This window comes from Pundamilia nyererei, unplaced genomic scaffold (genome assembly GCF_000239375.1).
Source record: "Pundamilia nyererei isolate P.nyererei 1_Seehausen unplaced genomic scaffold, PunNye1.0 scaffold00082, whole genome shotgun sequence".
NCBI classification, from domain to species: Eukaryota; Metazoa; Chordata; class Actinopteri; order Cichliformes; family Cichlidae; genus Pundamilia; species Pundamilia nyererei.
The window spans coordinates 1,604,117-1,616,186 of NW_005187483.1; the positions used below are offsets into that span (position 1 = coordinate 1,604,117).

General features: G+C 37.4%; 1 protein-coding gene across 3 annotated transcripts in view; it reads left to right on the forward strand.

Moving 5' to 3' along the window:
• Nucleotides 1-12,070, forward strand: part of LOC102214895 (ADP-ribosylation factor-like protein 15) — a 97,757-nt gene that overhangs the window by 2,394 nt on the left and 83,293 nt on the right. Inside the window, exon 1 of one of the 3 annotated variants that reach the window (XM_005738179.2) lies at nt 7,231-7,575. The exons of 1 other annotated variant lie outside the window; for it this stretch is intronic. In XM_005738179.2, coding sequence (XP_005738236.1) covers nt 7,522-7,575 — 54 coding nt within the window. In that variant the 5' untranslated portion in view covers nt 7,231-7,521. Of the gene's footprint in view, nt 1-7,230; nt 7,576-12,070 lie in introns of those variants that run through there. One more of the 3 variants, XM_005738178.2, reaches the window with a different exon arrangement.

Genomic DNA, 12,070 nt, shown 5'->3' on the forward strand with positions numbered 1-12,070 from the left:
AGTTTTGACCACAGCTGTCTGTGAAAACACAAACATGGCAGTACTGTTAGTTGGTTAATTTCTATAGCTCACACAAGAACATATAGGGTTATTTATAATGGTATTCTAGCAGACATGACCTTTTTAAATAGAAATTTGCTTATTAGACTGTAAGGCTTTATGTATTATTCATATAAGAAATATTTTATCCCAAAAGTTGGGAAATTGTTGTGTTACATCAGCCAGCACATTAAATACAACTTTTAACAACAAAGCTCAAATAAAGTATATTGGCTCAAAAAAATTAAATGTATAATAAGGCAAAGTAGCTCAAAAAAGGGTTTAATGAAGAAAACTCTTAATATAACGAACTAGGGAATAATGGAGAAAAATCAAAATATGTGGTGTGAGGTAAGAATTATTTTTCTGTTTTTGTCCTTGTGACAGCGGTCTGAGTGCTCATTCGTCTCATTTATGGGTGTGGTGAGATTTACAGCTTACACATTTTCCCTCAGTCTTACACAATATTTGCCTTTTGTGATGACGTATTTACTTCCTGTACACGAATGAATAAACCCTCATGGACTGACCTTCTGGTGAAAACCTTGCTGTGTACTTTCCAAAGACAGATCTGTAATGTTGAAATAAATATCGACGTTGTTTAATGTCAAACAACCAGCACTTAAAAAAAAAAAAATTAAGTTATGCAAAGACTCTGTGACAGTGACTGCCAGACATTCATCCAATATTTTATCCTTTCATATATGTAATGTTGTTAATGTTATGTTGTTGAGCTGATATGATTTTGACACAATTGGATTTTAAAAAAAAGAAAAAGAAAAAAAAAAAGAAAAAAAGAAAATCTGTAAATTAATTGTGATGGTTGTCGTTAAACAGTTGTTGCTTACCATCTTTATCAAATGGAAAGCCTTGATGCTTGAGTCATACAGTCCTGATCCAAAGTTTAAGATCACTTGGAAAAATGGTAAAGTCATATTTTGCATGTTTGGGTTAACAACGTGCCAAGTAGAGCTTCAATGTGAAACAAGAAGAAATGGGAGTGAGAAAATTTTTTTTTTCTTTTTTGAGCATGCAGTTTATCGAAAACAATGCTTGAACTGAAACAGGCTGTTTTATAGCCTTAAAACGTTTAAGACCACATGCCTTTAAAAGGCCAAATTTGTGCAAAAATGTGGATTCATTGTCATTTTCTGTCAGGTAGTCACACTGTCATGACTTTCTGATGGCAAAGGCAAAGAAAGTTCCCTTTTTGAACATAGTTGGGCTATTAAACTGCATAAGCGCCTGTGCGCCGTCGCTGCTGAGGTGGGATGCAATAAGACAGTCATTTTTATTTTTTATTTTTTTATTTTTATTTTTTTAAATGATCCTGAAGGTTATGGAACAAAAAAAAGTCAAGTGGAAGACACCCAAAAATTTTTACCAGCACAGAGCCAGAGGATGCAATTGGCTATCCGTCAAGACATTGGACGTTCCTCGACCCAAATTAAGGCCGGTACTGGTGCCAATTGCAGCCCCATAACCATCAGACGGCATCTGAGACTGAAGGGCTTCAAAAACAAAAACGTCTTCAAAGGCCTCGTCTCCTCGAACACCACAGAACTGACCGTTTGGCCTTTACAAGAGAGCACCAAACATGCGACATTGAAAGGTGGAAGAAAGTTTTATTCTCTGATGAAAACATTTTTTTTATCTTGATGGTCCTGATGGTTTCCAATGCACGACAAGCAGATCCCACCTGAGATGTTTTCTACGCGCCACATTGGAAGAGGTGCCATAACGGTGGGATGCTTTTTCCTTCAGTGAAACAATGGAGCTTCAGGAGGTGCAGGGACATCAAACCGAACGGCTGCTGGCTATGTCCAGATATTGCAGAGAGCATCCCTAATGACTGAGGGCCCTCGTCTGTGTGGTAACGACTGAGTCTTTCACCAGGACAAGGCTACAGTACATAATGCCCACAGGACAAGGGACTTCTTCCAGGAGAATAACATCACTCTTTAGGACCATCCTGCATATTCCCCTGATCTAAATCCAATTGAGAACCTTTGGGAGGGAAGGGAAGTTTACAAAAATGGACAACAGTTCCAGACAGTAGATGCCTTTTGTGCAGCAGTTTTCACCACATGGAGAAATGTTTCCACTCACCTCATGGAAATGTTTGCATCAAGCATGCCGCAACAAATTTTTGAAGTGATCAACAATAACAGTGGAGCTACTCATTACTGAGTTCATGTTTGGAACTTCGATTTCTGTTTTGGGGGGGTTTACGGGTTTTTTGGAGGTGTGGTCTTAAACTTTTGATCGGCTGTAAAACAGCCTGTTTCAGTTTAAGCGTTGTTTTCAATAAACCACATGCTCAAAAAATGTTTTGTCTCACTCCTGTTTCTTCTTGTTGCATGTTGAAGCTCTACTTGGAACCTTGTTTTAAAATTTGTTTGTTTATTTATTTATTTCTTTTATTTTTTTCCCAAGTGGTCTTACACTTTTGATCGGGACTGTATTTGGTTCTTACCATAATTAGAAGGTAACACAAAGTAAAACTTAAGGCCTTAGTAGTAGTATTTGCAGTTTGTAAAACTAAACTACTTGTGAGATGGGCACAGTGGCATGGGAAAGTTTCTATGAATACATAACCTATAAAAGATGACTTCATGGAATAACCTTTGTCTTTTACGATCTCAAAATAAAAAATGTTAAGGTTTGGTCGCCCTACACTTGAACTGGCAAGTGTCATACAGCTTGAAAAGAGTTTTTGTAAATCAGCTAAGAAGCTCTCTGTTTGGGCAAAAATCCATTAAAAACAATCTTCATGGAAAAGACTTCAAGTTATGTGAAACCTTCCCGCTATCTTAGATGCACTCCTCTTTAGAGGCCTGTCTATATACTTCTGATAATATTTAGGTCAGGGGACTGTGGGGGCCATGACAAAACTTTAAGCCACTTGTGATGCGTTTAAGATCATTATCCCGCTTTATAAAACATACTGTTGTGATGTTTGCTTCCATAGTTAGCTGGTATTTAACCGAATACATTCTTCCAACTACCAGTAAAACATTGTCTGTACTACTAGCTGCAACACAAGCTTAAACTATAATCGATTGTAAGCTCACTCTTAAAAGTTGAAGAAGTGTTCTTATTTCAGCCACTAAATTCTGTTTTAATTTCATCAGTGCACAGGAATTACTTCCTGTATGCATCAGTCTTGTGTAAATGTTAATTTCCACCCTTTAATGTTTAATTTTGCAGTGAGATGCCTTCTACTTAATGGGTATACACGACATTATATATAATATAAAGTCATGTATAATATTGTATTTATAAAGCTTTGAAATGTTCATGCATTTGCCTTTCCTTGTGTAAATTCATTTCTTAATGTCTCACAGTTTATTAAGAGTTACCCACAGGGTACTTTTTCCATTCATTTTTCATTCAAAAATTCTGTGAGAATTTTTTCTTCTTGCTTTTTACCTTTTGGAGATCACTTCATCTTATGCTTAGAAATTTTGAGCAAACGTTTGCATTTTACTGTTAATACACTAAAGGATTTACTGAAGGACTAAACACCTGTATCCATGTTTTGTTCGCAGTCCAACCCACTGCCATTATCTTTCCCTGACAAGTTACTATTTGACATGCATAGCCACAACTGCAACCTGGTGAGTGAGCCAGTCAGTAGGGAAATGGTGTGTGTGTGCATGTGACATGGACATTAACTTTTATTTTTCTTGTATTAAAGGTCTAGGGAGTAATGGATATGACAGAAACAACCACATTATACTGCTAACACAACTGGCTCTTTGCAAGCATGTGCACAAACAGCATGCTAACGCAAAGCTAGTGAAGAACGAGAGTAATGATAACGGAGTGGATGCCATCCCTAGCCTAGCAGTCAGAATCTAAACTTCCACAGGCTTGTAGCATTGTAGCCTCCGTTTCTAACTGTGTGTGTCAGTTTTGCTTTGTGTCGTTGGCTTTTCAAACAAACGCTAAAATAAAAATCGATTGTACGTCCTTCAAAGGATAGGGACTTCTGTCGGTGTGTCTGACTGAAGCATAAGGTTTATATTCTGAGATGGTCATAAACAAGACAGTAATGTTTAACTGTGTAACTGATTACTTTCTCTGGGGAGTAATGAAGTAAAATGCTGCATTACTTTTAGGAAAGTAATGTATAATGTATTAATGTATAATATGTTAATTTTTGGTCTGGAATAAAATATCGATACGATATATATATTTCCTGTCACATGTTGGGTAGGTAGAAGGGAGAGCAGGTCATCTGTTAATTGGAAGGTTGGTGGTTTGATCCCTGGCTGCTTCAGTTCAGGCCAAGATACCAACCCTAAGTTGCTTTCCAATGCATCAGTTGGAATATAAATGTGTTTAAATGTTAGATAGAAAGCACTTCTCCAGAGAAAAAGTGCTTGTATGAATGGGTGTGAATGAGGCATGTTATATAAAGTGCTGTATAAGTATCAGCCCATTTAGATGTTTTTGTAAACTTTTCCAGAGTTATAATGACTCCTCCAAGTCACTGAGGTTAACTAACCTGCAGTGAAGAACACGAAACTCACAAATGCAGGCTTAAGGGAAAGCTATACTTCCTGTTCATTGTATTGTGATACCATGGATCACATGAGATGTCTTCTGATGATTGCTATCGTTACACTGAAAGCATTTTGGTACATGATCCCACTAGCTTACAGGAATTAAAAGCTCAAATGATGCCTTGGGTGTTTTGGAGATTTCACCAGGGTACAACAGGCAACATTTTTGAATAAAACATTTAAAATAGCCATGCTTTTGTTGACGCAGTCAGCATTAGGATCACACCTTTATGAAAATATATTGAAGCTTGCATGTGTTTTGGCTCAGAAGAGCTCCTTTCCAAGGGCACACAGCAGGTGCTGGCAGATTGACATCTCACAGCAGAAGCACAGAGGAAAGAGAGCTGATGGGAAGTTGTTGGCAGAATGAATATATCTTGTTGGCATATGGGACACAAGGCTGATGTTTTGTCCCCTGTCTGACCGTGTTACACACCTCACTGGCGCTGGCAAAGATCTGTGCCAAGTTTTTTTCTTTTCTTCTCCAGAGGCAAACAAAAAATGACCTATTGTATCCAGATAAGAAAACTCAAAATGTTTCAGTAGGGTATATGCTTCTTTTATTGTTTGGTCGATATTAGGCTAATCATTTACTTGAGCCAACAAGTTTGAGTCAGGTTTCACTTGGAGGGTTTAAGTTTGATTACGGTGTTCACTGATCGTAAACCTGCATGTTTTTTGTCCTTCCCATCTGCTGTTTAGCTCATTGTGTTATGGAGAGGACCACTGATCAGTATCTTGGAATGGATCAAGATCAGTGTTGCTGTTAAGATAATGGATCATAATCCAATACTGGCACTTTGACTTCCTTTTTTATCTTGACTGATATGTTGTCTTGAGTTCCACTTCCTTTACTCTCAGTCCATAAATGATATCATAGCATTGGGTACGACGAAACATTTCTTTACTGGGGAAAATACGCTCCTGGATTAAGGAAATGCAAATGAGTTTGTTGTTTGATTTATACTCATTTTACTTGAAAAATAAAAAAATGGCTTGGTCTATCAAACCATTAAATACAGCTTTATTACCAAGATTTCGATTGTACAGTTCATCTTACTGACCTACAATCATTGGATAAAGTGCTTTACAATGGGCCATCATAGACTGTCATATAACTAATCCCAATACAGAAGGTGGTGTCTGCTATAAAAATTGTGACATGAATATGATTTGAATATACTGTATTCAATAGGATTTTGATTTATTTATTTAGCACTTTTTGAAACACTTTACAAAAAATCCGATTTCTGATCCAAAGTTGCACCGTTGCTTTGGTTTTTAAATTAATGAAGAAAAAGGACATTGTAATTTGAGAACAACTAGATGAAAAGTTGTTTTGTTGACTTTGGGATTGTTTGTAGGCTTAAAAGAAATTCCATGACAAAATCAGCCAGCCACTACTTGACCCTCTAAAATTGATTATTTTTGTACAATAACTTCATGTTATGAAGCCATGCAAAATTTTGCCTTGAAAGTAAGATATTTTTTTTAGTTTGTTTGAATGGCAGGACCTTGAAGTACAGATGTGGGTGATTCTTAAATTTGACAGCATCTTTTATTTTTTCCAGAATTTGTGAACCCTCCTAACCTCGTAGCCGTGTTACATTTTCAGGGCTGAAAAACATTTCTTTCTTTTGAAAGAAATCCAATCTAAGCAGTTTTACTCCAAATACCACAGTCTAATGCCAGAATCTTTTTCTCAGCAGAATTATTTATCTATAATCCCTTTTACACGTCAAAATGAAAGGATATATCATCGTTTTTCTTGAAAAACTGCACCAGCTTATCGTTGTGAAATGGTGAAAAAAAACACTGTTGCTCACTCTGCTGTTTCACAATATGAACTTTGCATGATTTGATAGGTATGCTAAAATGATTGTGCTAAGAATCAGATGATTTTTGAGAAGGTCAGGTGGAAACTGTTTTCAGATTTTGTTGACTTTAAATGGAATGACCCAGAAATTCTCAGATTATATAAATCAGTGTTTGTGCCCAAGACGCACTAAAGAGCATGGCAAAAATTTCTATTCATAACTGCAGAAAAAACATTATATGGAATAATTGGAATTACAGTTTTGATTGTCACTTTTAAGTGTAACACTTGCAATTTTATACTCAGCAATAAGTTCCCCAGACATGACTTTTCTTCACTCCTATATCAGATACTTTCACTCAATTCAATAAGTGTTCCTGCCTCCTCCTGGTGAAATTATTCATCATGTAGCGTATTGAATTAATATTGAGCATTTTAGATTTTAACTACAAATTTGTGTCAGTTGATAGTGGCAGCAGCTAGAACTAGACTGCCGAGCTGACCAAAGCAAGCAATTTGAAGATGACTCACAGTTAACAGACTTCCAACAAAACGTTCCACAACAATGATTGAAATCCCCACGACCGCTGCAGACTCAAGTGGTCGATCCTTTTATCCTCCTCCATGCATGGAAAGCAATATATTCTCTTCTCCGTAAAGCTGTGCGTACAGTATGGCCATAGTGTGTGGGTGTGTAATGGTGACTAATCCAATTTGCAGTCTTATTCTGGATCCCTAGTTGTCAGTAATCTCTGTGGAGAGAGAGATCCTCACAAACTAATCTTAAGCTTGTGTCAGCCTGCTGATCCTTGTGGTAATAGTTTTTTTTTTCTTTTCTTTCTATGAATGAATGTAGGGAGTAAACACTGGACAACCGTCAGTCTCACTCATCTGCAGTCTTTCAAAACTCAATCTCAAGTGTTAAAAAAAATAATTGAACTGTGGCTTTGGGCTGCTGAACGTGACACGGTGAAGAACGGGACTCATGGTGTTGACCTGGCACCGCTCAGCTATCCCTGATCCTCCTCCACCCATTCACTTACTCCAGAGGCTTGGGTTGTTTGTTGCCGCGGGTTACACTTGTTGTTGAACGCAATGTCGGAGCACATGCAGCTGTCCCTTGCCTTGTGCAGGATTGGGCTGTACACGGTAAGAAGATGCAAACATGCTGGTATTTGTTTGCTGGAGAACAGGAGGGATGCGGTCTGTGTGTTTATGTGTTAGATTGAACATACTACTACTAGTTTTAGTATGCTTTTAATCTTTCCTTGCAGTGCTTTACGGTTGGTTGATCACTGAATATAGAGTGCGCTCTAATGTGTATGTTGGCATAATATTAAGCTGGAAAAGGTGGATACAAGCAAAAAGACAGATTATTGTCTCTTTTTCTACCTGAGCTCCTAGCAACTGGCTTCAGGCAGTCTTAAGTGCATCATAGTTTTAAACGAATCCATCCATATTATTCAAATAGTGATAACTGTCAAATTTGTTTTTGAGTTTCTACTGCCATGTGACTTGTAAGAGAGATATTGGTTAACATAAATAGACGTATTTTTAGAAGCACTGCAGTATTTGGTACATGTTTTGAAATAGTTGTATTTTAACAGCAGCTGATGACTCACATTGCATTTTGTCTGCTCCTCTGTTACTCTCTCACCAGCTGGTAAAGCCTTTTCAATGAACATAAACAGAAAGGCTGATTCTGAAATAAGTGTTTAACAGTAAGCGTTTGTTTGATTAAAACGTCGTGCCTCATCGTTGACTCATCGTTTCAGCCATTCTTGAATCAAATGAGTGGGAATAAGTAGATGGGTATTAGGTGTATTGGAATTAAACTAATAGACCTTGTAAATTAAAATGTAGCAACTGTTGCTGATAATACTTTTTTATTGCTGTTTGACTGGCTTTTAATGTTTTCTTCTGTCAGTTTGCTTAATCCTTGAGGCACCATCAACATCCAAACAACAATAACAATGCTGCTGGGCTCTTAGATCTCTAGTTATATTAAGTGGTGCAAATTGTCCGTTGTACTCCTAGTTATTCCTGTAACACAGATTATGAAAAGTTTTTATTATATTATTGACTGAGTGGTTGGGACTAACAAAGGGAAATCTGTAGCAAAATGAAGTAAACTGCTGTTTTGTTTTGTTTTTTCCCCACACAGATTCAGCTACATGTAAATAAAATATTTCAATAAATAATGCCACTTGCAATATATTTTATTTGCGAAGTAATTGGAGGAATGTAATCAGCTGCCTCCTCAGTAAAGCTCTGTTGTCATATAAAGCGTTTATCTCGTCACAAATCACTTTGCAGCTGATTGTTAGATAAGCTGTACTTATCTCAAAATTTGAGCATTTACTGGGTCGCAGCAATCAAAACATTAAATATAACCCATAACAAAATAGCCTAAATATAGTAGCTCAGTAAAAATGATGCAATATGAAATGAAGAAATCGCTCAGTTAGGTTAACAAAAAATGGCCAATAACAAAGAGGAGTTACATAAAAAAACAAAAATTCTGAAATTGTGTAAATTAGTTGAATAAAGTTCTTAATAAATAAAAGACTATCTGGATGGGTGGATGAATAAACCACTAGGAAAACAAATACAGGTATTGTAGTGTGACAAGAAAAGATTTCTTGGATCTAACCAAGATCATGAACCACCCTGCACACGGCCCCCACAGCCACCATGCTTCAGTCCTTGTTCTGCTCTGGAGAACTGAGCATAGCAGCTCCAAAGCCAGAATTAAACAGACGTAGCTTTCAGGTCAGAAAAACAAAGCCATTTCGGAAGCGCTTCAAACCTGCATTCTGTGACAAATCCACTAGGTGGCAAAAGCTAAGTCCTGTCAAAGTCTTTGGGGAAATTGTGTCCGTTTCTGTCTTTTGGGTCATTCTGAGTCTATTTTGTAAATCTGTCATATTGTGCTTTAAAAAGGATGATTATCAGTGGTATGGTCATTGGCTAATGATTAGTGATTGATAAGCTGTGAGCAGTCAGACCTGCCCTTTCTTGTCATATCTACTTTTTAGAAACCAAGAGGAAGATAATGAAAACGCTGATCTCAAGGCTTCAAAGTGCAACTTAAGAAACCAGTGATTGATGTCTCAATAGCTACGCCCTCGTCTTATACTGTCTGTGAGCGGCACATGAACTCGTCCAAGTAAAATCGAGCTGTGAGAAAGGTTGAACTGAGGTTAAACTATTGTTCTGGGTCGCAGGGTTTATGTGTTGGGTTGTATCTCCTTGGGAAAGTTAGTCCGATGATCCCCTTCCTCTGTCAACACCGCTGTCCTGCTTTGTACCTGAACTTGAACCTGCTGTTGCTGTCAGCAGGGCGATTATGTTGAACCAAAATGTTTTAGTTAGGCCAACAAAAAAGCGAAGAAGCTGACTCCAAATCACAAAATGTGGGAAGATAACAAATTAGAGCAGCTGCACTTTAATAAGAAATGTACTCATTGTATTTCATTAACCAACAGTTGTTTTTTTTTTTCTTATTGATCTTGATGGAAAATCAGGAGTACTAACACATCTCACACAAAAAAGGAAAAAACACATTTATGTAGTAGGCTTAGCAATTCTACAGACAGTAAGTTGGTTCGTGCCATCATGGATACTTGGAGCATATTGTTTGGCAAAATTTGTTAATATAGCCCCATCTGCCTTGGTCTATGGGGGCTGTGTGGTGGGACAGGAAAAACTGACTCCTTGGACTGTGTGTGTGTGTCTGTGTGTTGATAAAGGAATAATAAAGCATGTAGAATTATTTTGATTAGGGAAACAGTTGTTCTGTTTTCTCTTTTTTTTTGCTTTTTTTTTTTTTGCATCCACAGCTGATAAGCTGATAAGAGATGGCTGATGTGAAATGCTACTAATAGAGTTGACAGTGCATTATGTTATTGTAATCATAAATGCTCCTCAACAAGTATTACATCTACCCAATGTCCTCATAGCTTCTGCTGTCTCTCACTAAACACGAGAGGTAAAAAGAGAGGGAGAGAAGCCCACAGTCATCATCTGATCTTTTCAGTCTTGTCAAAGAGGTCGTTGGCATGGCAGGCATGAAATACCTCCAAACTGCTGACCCTTTGCTGTTCTCTTCCTCCATGCTTTGCTAGGTCTCCCACTGGCATCTTGTGCACAACTGCTGATGTGTGAGCAGTTAAAAGAGAATAACAGAGAATTTCACAGAATCAGCATGTTGTCACTGATACCGGATTCATCTATTTGAGAACAGGTTTAGACCGATATCACCCAGCTATCAGCTCACGCCTTCCTTATCTCGAGTTACCTGTTTCTTTTGAATTGGACACATCTTCACTGAAACCTCTGTGCTGAGTCACTCTATGTCCATCTGCTTATTCAGTCAAACTTTTCCAATACAAACCATGTATCTATTCTGTTTTTATTACAGCAGTGCAGGTAGATGTTGGTTAGGTTCTCTGTAGCAGCAGGTGCCCTGGGATATTAGTATGTGGCCACGTGCTATGGGTACCATAGCTACTGCTCTTTGGACCCTTAACCATTAAGGGTCTAAGTGATCGCATTAGTCACTTCGTGGCTAACTCATTATGTTTTTAATGGAGTGGAAAAGTGTTTCTCATACATGCTGCTTCTAATTTTCAGACTCAGGTCACACTATTTAGATCAAGATGCTCAAGACTGCTTTGAGCTTAATTTGGAAAGAAAGGCTAGAGAGTGTGCACAAGATAATGGCAGCTTTACACCCAAGGTGGCCCATATAAGAAACCTGAAGCAGCATACTAATTCTTTCACATTAATGCAGGACTCACTGAACCAAAGTCAGAAAATAAGTCTTTTTATTGGATAGTAGTGAAAACTGTTTAAGGTGCTGTGTAAGAGATGTCTTTGTAAGACGCAGTAGATACGTTCAATTGTTCAGAATCAAAGTAAATAACCTTATAAAGGCAGATAAATATCAGAAAAACATCACTATTTAAAGAGGGGTTTCTCTTAAACTTTACTGATTTGTGCAGCTGTCACCACACTGGTAACACATGCATCGTTTTTGTCCCGGTAAAGATGAAATATTTTTTTGAGTATTTTTTCCCCATAAACCAAAAGTACTTTTCTTATGGTAATATCATTTAAGTTATCTGCTTTGTGTTTTTATGCACAGCAGCACATTGGCTCAGTAAACAGCACATGCACATCATAGAAAGAAGGTTTTAGGTTTAAACCCTCCTGGGATCTTTTCTGTATTAGGGCTGCCACAAACGATTATTTTGATAGTCGACTAGTCACCGATTATTTTTGCAATTAGTAGACTAATCAGATCGTGCATCCATTGGACGTAAAACGTACAGCTTATTGCACCAGCATGCGTCTGCTCTTATATAACTATCATTAGCTTACAGCTTTAAGTGTGTAAGGTATGTGCTAACTAAAAATAAAGACAAGATGATAGTTTGTTAAATTTTAATGAAATTTGTAGATTGTTTCGGTGAAGCTTAATAAACTCCTTGCTATCTAAAATATAACGGGACACCGGAGTATATTCTCGAGCATCTCACACTTCTGATAATCAGTTGTCTTCTTGATGTTTATTCAGCTGTGTAAAAACTATAACTTTAATCTCAGCCAAACCGATTTACTCAGGAACAAATAAAATACA